Raw genomic sequence first — 9,465 nt, 5'->3', positions numbered from 1 at the left:
TTGCACGAATACTTGGATACGTATCGGATACGCGATACGGGGATACGCCCGATACGTCAATTTTCTAAAAACTAGGATACGGGGATACGTTTGTATATACATATTAATTATTAAAGATATAAAAAATAATGAGTTTTTGGTAGGAAACATACTGTTCTATTAAAAATTTGAAGTCTTCACAATTTTTTAACAAATACTGCATTTCTTCGGATGGACGATGTCAATGATTAATGACATAATAATTGCTTAACAAATAAGGTAATCACATTCACAATCCGCACATCAAATTCACACGCACATAGTCGCATAGATAGATAAATATCATAATTTAGGTTCAGGTTCTCACAAAATAAAATGAAGTTCACATCACGACCAGCTCACAAATCAATAAGGCTCTCTCATCCACCTCACTAATCCACATCCAACGCTTCAATTTCATTCAGCAAGTCCTCCAGTTCAGGCTCATCTAGTGATAGTTCAGCTTGCTGCAGGAAGTCAGCACCACCAACGAACAGCTCATATCTATCTCCTCCAATGTCCCAAAATCTGGATGGGCCAGATATATACTCTGGTGATTTCCTTGAAATAAGGCGCAAGTTTTGATGCACAAAAACTAAATCTTCAGCACGTGCAGGGTTGAGCCTACAGGAAAAGAAAAGATAGTCAATTCTCATTGAAATTTTGCTAAAATCGACGAGCGTTGCATTGAAAAATAAATAGGAGTAGAAGAGTATAAAACCTGTTCCTCAATGTATTGTGTATCATGCCATATGTACTCCAATTCCTTTCAGAACAAGAAGAGGAGGTTGGTTGCCCAAGTAATTTCAGAGCAATGGTCCTCAAAGCCGGGGCAGAATTTCCATGAATCCCCCACCACTGCTTCGGCTCTAGCAAAGATCTATCTTCAATGGAGTCGAAACCATTAAATCCAGGACCCATAAGACTGAAGTTGGCAAACTGCTGTTTCAGTTCATTCATTTCTGGGCCCCCATGAGGAAAGAATCTTCTAAAGCATGCATTTCTTTCATCTGAAATCTCTTGATCCATGTGTGGAGCTTGACGGCCTGGAACTTCACTAATCCAGGCTGTAGTGTAGTACCTTAGGAGAAAACAACAACCAGATTAGAAAACGCAACAATCAGCAAGCAATTCAATTCAATTCAATTAACTTACTTGGGATTGAGCGAGTGAGCCAAGCAATGCAGCGGAGTGCTACTCTTTGTCCAGCGAAAAATTAAGACATCATTGACCGCAGAGAAGAATGGGGATTCTTCATGGGGTTCTAGACCTTCTTTCCTGTATATTACTTCCTTCACCTTCTCAATCATCATATCCCACATCTCATAGGTCAGATGAAGGCAGGGTTTATCTGTATCAGCTGCTCTAATCATAGAATATATTGGCTCTGCAAATTCAATGAAGTACTCAACCTTATTCCACCAATCATCATCCAGTATTTTTTCTTTCACAAATCGTGCTCCTTCTACATTGTCATTTCTGTAGTCATTCCACTTTGGCCCCACCACCATCATTGTTAGAGCTTGTCTTATTTGTACCAGTCTCTTCAACATCACAACTTGAGAAGCAAATCTAGTATCAGCCACAGCAAGCAATTTCAGTTTACTACTAGCATTGAACATAGACAACCTCATGGAATGACTCATAATGAAATGTTTTATGCGAAAGCCATCTGCTGCAATCTCACTAATCCAATTGCAATGATCATAAAGAGGGTCATCCTGGCTAGTAGCTGAACCTATGCTCTTCAAGGCAAGATTTAAAGTGTGCACAACACATGCAGTCCAGAAAATGTGATTATACCTTTCTTGCACCAACAGACCTGCGCCCCTGCAGTTTGATGCATTATCTGTTATCACCTGCACAACATTTGCTGGTCCAACAGCCTCAATAATTTCACAAAGCCTGTCCCTGATGTACTCCTTTGACTTCACCTCTCCCTCGGTGTTAATTGACCTTAGAAACATGGGCCCATCTTCTGTTATAGCCATGAAATTAAGTAATGGACGCCTTTGAGGATCAGACCATCCATCTGAAACAATAGTCACACCTTTGCTGCTCCATGTTGATTTGATGGGCATCAACATTCTATCAACATGTGTCCTCTCTTGCACCAGAAGAGTGGTCCTGAGCTTATCATAACTTGGAGGGGCATAGCCAGCCAACGAATTGGCATGGCCGGCAGCAAAGATGAAAGCTGCCCTGAACCAAGGATTACGTGCAACATTGAATGGGATCCCTGCTGTGTAAAACATCCTTGCGATCAATGCATCAAGGTGGTTGCGAGCTTCCATGTCAAAGCATGCCTCAATTGGATTACCCCCCCTTTTCTTTCTTGCATTTGCTCCAAATCCTTCAGTTGGCAGTGGGATTTCTCTAGGTTTATTGCTCTCAATCAGTGCATCGGCTCTCTTTTGCTCACCTTTCAACTGAACAAGAACATCGACAGTGACCTTTTGACATGAACTCACACCCATGTTAGGAATCTTCAAAAGGTGTGCCTTTACTCTTGAGTAGCTACCATTGATAACATACTCACAAAGCCTACACATGGATCTCTTGTTGCCTCCTTTCCCTTTCCTAGTATTTTCCAACGTCTGGACGTACCTCCACAAAGGCTTCTTCTCATTATCATCTTCCGGAATCACACGAGCAGCAGCCAATACATGGACTGCATCCATGCTACCTCCACTGCCTGCTTCAGTTCTAACTGAAGAAGACCTACTAGACATGGCCGGTCTGCATGGTAAAAGGAGGAGATTAGGAAAACAGATTAGACAATCTGATCTAATCTTAAAATCTAAACCTAAAACACCTACGTACAGAATTCAGAGGAGATGGAGAAGAGAGATCAGAGAAAGAGAGGGAGATGAGAACATACCTCCTGCAGGGGAGACACGGATGTCTTCTGCCGGCGACGAGCCGACGACCGATCAGCGTCGATTGGATTGGAGTTCAGAAGTGAAAAAGGAGAGAAGAACATGTGGGGGAGGAGAGGACTGGAGCTGAGAATTTATGGAGAGTTGGAGACCTGCGGGCTGCGACTGCTCGCCTGCTCCAAGGAGTCGAGGGGACGAGCTGGGAATTGATGACGTGCGGCACCAGGAGGGGATCGAGGAGTTTTCGGTTTTTCACGTCGAACGAAGGGTTGCCGTATCCAAAACGTATCCCAGAGGTATCCCAGACGTATCAAACACTATTTTCTTTATTTTAAATCAATAAATCACAGGATACTTACGGGATACGTATCGGGCAGTATCGGGGCAGTATCCGAGTATCGGGGCAGTATCCGGCTGGATACGCGCACTTTCTGAAGTATCCGTGCAACATAGGCTGCCAGTACCGGCCCAAACACTAATACAAGAGCCTTAAATCACAAAGAGTGAATAAGTAATCAACATAGGAAAGGTTACAGATAATAATTTTTCATTATCAGAGAGGTTCATTGCCACTTAATTCTTCCTAGTTGCTACTCAATAGTTGACATTACGGACTTCAAAGCTTATTGCTTGTATGGCAGAAATGTCATCAGAGGATCCTATGATTTGAAACTTATCTTCTCTGAGCTACAATGCAAGTTTAAAACATGTTATCATCAGATTTTGCTACTAAAATCAAGAAACCAATATGTATGACTCACATAATGTGAACGACATTTTAGCAATTTTATGCATTTGAAAAGATGTAGCTACTTGTGCAACAATAACAAAATCTGCTTAGCAAGAATATTTTCATCCTATACTTCAACAATTTAGATTGTATAATAATTGGAAGTACGAAACCTTAGCTTTTCACTTAAAAGAGTAGCTTATCAAGAATATGTTCATCATGCAGTTCATGAAATTCATTAGGAGGCAGTGCCCATTAATTTGTTGAGAGCTCTATCCAATCTTGTGATGTACAAGTGGAAATTTTGTTTTTGAGAAGAAATCTAAACCTTAGCTTTCGGATGAAAGTAGTCAAAGTCAACAAGCTGCGATTAATATGGCGCCTTCTTTCAACCTTGCACTAACAGCATGTGTTTGTGCAGCACGCTCGCTTCAAGCAAGGTCAACGAAATTCTGCAAAAACAAAAGTTAATTCGTACGGATCAACCATGCATAATCAGCATACCATGCTCCAGAAGGCTTACCAAGCTAGCAATAAAAGATATAACACGGCCTGGCGCTTCATGGAGCATACTCTCCACAGTCTGGATATAGATATAAACTTCAAAAGAAAGGTTAATCATCTTCTATGTACACTTTCCTCACAAAGATTGAATCTAAAGCTGGATTGGTTCTTGTTATACATACCAGCCTAATGATTTGGTGGGAATGTGTACTTGTGTCACTTAGTGCAGTTTCACCAAGCTGTCTTTGTTCTGCAGTTACTTGGAAGGTCATTAGGTAACTATCACTGCACCACCTTCTTCTTTCTCATATGGTAGGATATATATACATACATGCATATGTAGTAGTGCCTTCACAAATGGCTATTAGATGCCTTAGATACTGGCTGTCCTTGGCGATTCCTTCATCCAACTTGTCCACGATGGTTCCTTTCTGTTGCAAACCTCGGGATCATCTAACAAGCGAAGGGGGCCAGAGTCAGGCCGTAGAAGATCCTTGACGATCTCGTTGTAGATTTGCATAGCAGATATCTTGATAATAAATTGTTCTTGTTCTTGTTTGTCCAAGTCTCAACCCCTTACTATTAAATTAAAGATGAGTATCTTGGTTCCAATTAATTTCTTGTGCAGCTTGCTCCTGAAAAAAATTTAGTAGTCAATTGGCATTGCAAGCGAGGGGAAAATAAATCGTCAGTAAGTGTTACCGAACTGTAATGTCCGGAACGAATTCTACATTCATTTTGCAGCGCCATACCTTGCTACATATGGGCCTGCTCCCCACAAATTGATCAATGTGAAATAAAACACAACCTTAGGAAGGGAAATGGGGTGCAGCGGTGGAGAGGCGCCCAGGGGGTATGTGAATCCACCTCCTACCATCGTCCCGAATATAGAGGAAGATCGTCACAGTGGTAATCACCATCATGGGTAAGGGCGCACTTGGGAGACAGGTAAAATGATACGCTTGTAAATAATGTACAGATGTATTTTACCCTCTCACGAAATAAAGCGGTAAGGACATTATTCGTCTGGCTGTGTCGCAGGGAGAGATGCGCACCTATGCTGCAGCCACAGGATTCCTGAAGACCATCCGCCGCTGTCTGGACGAGGTTCGTGCCGACGTCCTGCTCATGCCCTATCACAAAGAGCAGCACTACAATGACAAGATGGTCTGCCGGTGGGACAACCGCAACTAGCTCAACCTGGAAATTCTCGAGCAGGCCCCGTGCATCACCAGCATCCTCGCTAACCGCCCGTTCTAGAGAGGACATCTAGTTAGGATACTGGCAGGGTTTGGGGCCGGCACGAGGGTGGGCGCCCGCAGAGGATTCGAGGGCGTCGCCCGGGGAGCACATGGTAGGGAAGGCGGTGGCGGGAGCGACGGCTTGTGGAGGCGCACGTCGAGGCAAAGGCACAGGGAGCGAGTGGATGGGGCTCGGCCGCGGGGTCCTCGAGAAGCAGCGCCGCCGTTGGTGTTGACTCCGACAGGCGGACGAGATCGAGATCGCGTTTTTTCTCGAGAAAGAGATCGAGATCGGTCGGGATCAATTGGACGCCGTTGGTGCCTCGTTAGCCCAGCATTGGATCAGGCTAGAATGGGCTGGCGGCTGGCTGTCGGCCCAGTGCACCAGAGGCCTTCGTTTTGGCCTCTGGAGCAGCAGCCCATAGGACAGCTTGGCCGGATTTCATATAGTGCGGCACAGACTGTTTTTATACGAGATCTGACGGCCATAAACATCCAGATCGTCAAAACGGACGGCCACAAATTGCTGTGAGGGCAGGGATTAGGTGCGGTTATGCTGTCCTTCATTTGCTAGCAAGAGCGCTTCTATTGATCCTAATGATATGCCTTTGTCTACTTTGATTGAGGATAATAACGAATCTATGGATGTGAATTTTATTGGTAGGATTTGGTAATAACGAGTATAGAGGCAATTTTAATCCTAGGTTGTTTCCTAGTAATTCCTCTAATAATTATGGTAATTCCTACAACAATTCTTATGGAAATTATAATAAGATGTCCTCTTATTTTGAGAATAGTGTTAATGAATTTATGATTTCGCAAAAGAGTTTCAATGCTTTGGTTGAAGAAAAATTGCTTAAGATGGATGATTTGGCTAGGAACGTGGATAGAATTTCTCTTGAGATTGATTCTCTAAACATTGGATCTATTCCACCCAAGCATGATATTAATGAATATCTAAAAGCTATGAGAATTTCCATTGATGAGTGTAAAGAAAGAACCGCTAAGACGCGTGCTAAACAAGATTGGTTTGTAAAAATCTGTTCTTCTAGTTTTTGTGAAAATAATGATGAAGATCTTAAAGCGATTGATGTGACTCCTATTGAATCTTTGTTTTCCAATATAAATTTTGATACAGATGGGACTGGAGATGAATCAACTTTAGTTAAAAGGCGTCCCAATGATTCGGAGTTTATAGATCTAGATGCAAACATTGATGAAAGTGGGATTGGAGAGGTCAAGACTTTAAGTATCAATGAACCCACTCTTTTGGATTTCAAGGACTTTAACTATGATAATTATTCTTTAATAGATTATATTTCCTTGTTGCAATCCATGTTGAATTCTCCTCATGCTTATAATCAAAATTAAGCTTTTACTAAACATATTGGTGATGCTATGATGAAATCGTTTGAAGAAAAGCTTGAATTAGAAGTTTCTATCCCTAGAAAACTTTATGATGAGTGGGAACCTACTATTAAGTTTAAGATTAAAAATTATGAGTACCATGCTCTGTGTGATTTGGGTGCTAGCGTTTCCACGATTTCAAAAACTTTATGTGATGTGTTAGGTTTCCGTGAATTTGATGATTTTTATTTAAATTTGCATCTTGCGGATTCCATTATTAATAAACCTATTGGAAGGATTAATGATGTTCTTATTGTTGAAAATAGGAATTATCTGCCCATAGATTTCACTGTTCTTGATATAGGTTGCAATCCTACATGTCCTATTATTCTTGGTAGGCCTTTCCTTAGAACGACTAGTGCAATTATTGATATGAAAGAAGAGAACATTAGATTTCAATTTCCGTTAAGGAAGGGCATGGAACACTTTCCTAGAAAGAAAATTAAATTGCCTTATGAATCTATTATGAGAGCTACTTATGGATTGCATACGAAATATGACAATACCTAGATCTATTTATGTGTTTCTATGCCTAGCTAAGGGCGTTAAACAATAGCGCTTGTTGGGAGGCAACCCAACTTTATTTTTGTTATATGATTTTTGGTTCCGTTTTTCAATAAATAATTCATCTAGACTCTGGTTAGATGTTTTTGTGCGTTTTAGTTAGTGTATGTGCCAAGTAAGACCTTTGGGATGGCTTACGGTGATAGTTGTTTTGATCTTGCTGAAAAATAGAAACTTTTGCGCACAGGAAACTAATTTTCATTTTTTATAGAAGCGTGCTTTTGATCTGATTCTATTTGCACAAGATTGGTACACAAATTTCCCAGGTTGTCCTAATGTTTCTGAATTTTTGGAGTTACAGAAGTATGCTAAGTTCTCTCATTGCTACAGACTGTTCTATTTTTAACAGATTCTGTTTTTTATGTGTTGTTTGCTTATTTTGATGAACCTATGGGTAGTATCCGGGGGTATGAACCATGGAAAAGTCGGAATACAGTAGATATTACACCAATATAAATAAATAATGAGTTCACAACAGTACCAAAGTGGTGATTTATTTTCTTATACTAATGGATCTCATAAGATTTTCGGTTGAGTTTTGTGTTGTGAAGTTTTCAAGTTTTGGGTAAGGATTTGATGGAGTATGGAATAAGGAGAGACAAGAGCCTATGCTTGGGGATGCCCAGGCACCCCAAGGTAATATTCAAGGACAACCAAGAGCCTAAGCTTGGGGCTGCCCCGGAAGGCATCCCCTCTTTCGTCTTCGTCTATCAGTAACTTTACTTGAGGCTATATTTTTATTCACCACATGATATGTGTTTTGCTTGGAGCGTCTTGTATGATATGAGTCTTTAATTTTTAGTTTGCCACAATCATCCTTGATATATACACCTTTTGCGAGGGACACACATGAATCGTGATTTTTTAGAATACTCTGCGTGCTTCACTTATATCTTTTGAGCAAGACAATATTGCTCTAGTGCTTCACTTATATCTTTTTAGAGCACGGCGGTGGTTTTATTTTATAGAAATTGTTGAACTCTCATGCTTCACTTTTATTATTTTGAGTCTTTTTAAACAGCATGGTAATTTTCTTCGGTTATGAATTTAGTCCTAATACGATAGGCATCCCTGTTCTAAGTATCGAGTTGTAATTCTTGAGTTGTAAGTAAATAAAAATGTGATAATCATGATTATCAGAGCATTGTCCCATTTGAGGAAAAAAAATTAAAAGGAAGGCCAAAGAAGCCAAACAAAAAATGAGAAAAAAAGAGAGAAGGGGCAATGTTATTATCCTTTTTCCACACGTGTGCTTCAAAGTAGCACCATGATCTTCATGATAGAGAGTCTCCTATGTTGTCACTTTCATATGCTAGTGGGAATTTTTCATTATAGAACTTGGCTTTTATATTCCAATGATGGGCTTCCTCAAATTGCCTTAGGTCTTCATGAGCAAGCAAGTTGGATGCACACCCACTTAGTTTTGTTTTGAGCTTTCATAAACTTATTGCTCTAGTGCATCCGTTGCATGGCAATCCCTACTCATTCACATTGATAGCTATTGATGGGCATCTTCATAGCCTGTTAATACGCCTAGTTGATGTGAGACCATCTCTTTCTTTTTGTCTTCTCCACAACCACCATATTCTGTTCCACCTATAGTGCTATATCCATGGCTCACACTCATGTATTGTGTGAAAGTCGGAAAGGTTGGAGAACACCAAAGTATGAAACAATTGCTTGGCTTGTCATCGGGGTTGTGCATGATTTGAATATTTTGTGTGATGAAGATGGAGCATAGCCAGACTATATGATTTTGTAGGTACAAGCTTTCTTTGGCCATGTTATTTTGAGAAGACATAATTGCCTTGTTAGTATGCTCGGAGTATTATTTTTTATGTCAATATTAAACTTTTGTTTTGAATCATATGGATCTGAACATTCATGCCACAAAAAAGAAAAATTACATGGATAAATTTGTTTGGTAGCATTCCACATCAAAAATTCTATTTTTATCATTTACCTACTCGAGGACGAGCAGGAATTAAGCTTGGGGATGCTTGATACGTCTCCAACGTATCTATAATTTTAGACTGTTGCATGCTATTATGTTATCTGTTTTGGATGTTTTGTATGCATTGATATTCTATTTTATATTATTTTTCGGACTAACCTATTAACC

General features: G+C 40.4%; 1 protein-coding gene across 11 annotated transcripts; it reads right to left on the bottom strand.

Annotated features, from left to right (window-relative positions):
- Positions 1-282: 282 nt before the first annotated feature.
- On the bottom strand, positions 283-5,667 carry LOC123091932 (uncharacterized). 11 transcript variants are annotated; one of them, XM_044513559.1, is made up of 10 exons: positions 5,187-5,667; positions 4,884-5,067; positions 4,712-4,766; positions 4,463-4,584; positions 4,314-4,381; positions 4,151-4,227; positions 2,900-4,079; positions 1,174-2,757; positions 740-1,099; positions 283-642 (listed from the first exon to the last, which is right to left on the bottom strand). In XM_044513559.1, the coding sequence occupies exons 8-10, from the start codon at positions 2,748-2,750 to the stop codon at positions 411-413; spliced, it is 2,169 nt and encodes a 722-aa protein (XP_044369494.1). In that variant the 5' UTR covers positions 2,751-2,757; positions 2,900-4,079; positions 4,151-4,227; positions 4,314-4,381; positions 4,463-4,584; positions 4,712-4,766; positions 4,884-5,067; positions 5,187-5,667; the 3' UTR covers positions 283-410. The 11 variants fall into 11 exon arrangements, with proteins under 11 accessions (XP_044369494.1, XP_044369484.1, XP_044369486.1 ...); XM_044513549.1 differs by having other exon boundaries at positions 2,900-3,584; positions 3,956-4,079; positions 4,314-4,766; XM_044513551.1 differs by having other exon boundaries at positions 2,900-3,579; positions 3,956-4,079; positions 4,314-4,766.
- Positions 5,668-9,465: the final 3,798 nt, after the last annotated feature.

This window comes from Triticum aestivum, chromosome 4B (assembly GCF_018294505.1).
Source record: "Triticum aestivum cultivar Chinese Spring chromosome 4B, IWGSC CS RefSeq v2.1, whole genome shotgun sequence".
In the NCBI taxonomy this organism is placed as follows: Eukaryota; Viridiplantae; Streptophyta; class Magnoliopsida; order Poales; family Poaceae; genus Triticum; species Triticum aestivum.
This window is presented reverse-complemented; position numbering and strand designations above follow the sequence as displayed.

Excerpts from the sequence above, each read along its gene's own strand:
- LOC123091932 (XM_044513549.1), bottom strand. The coding sequence starts at position 2,750 with ATGTCTAGTAGGTCTTCTTCAGTTAGAACTGAAGCAGGCAGTGGAGGT. Across the intron at positions 1,100-1,173 it reads GCTCACTCGCTCAATCCCAA|GTACTACACTACAGCCTGGA; the intron begins GTAAGTTAATTG and ends TTTTCTCCTAAG. Across the intron at positions 643-739 it reads CACAATACATTGAGGAACAG|GCTCAACCCTGCACGTGCTG; the intron begins GTTTTATACTCT and ends CTTTTCCTGTAG.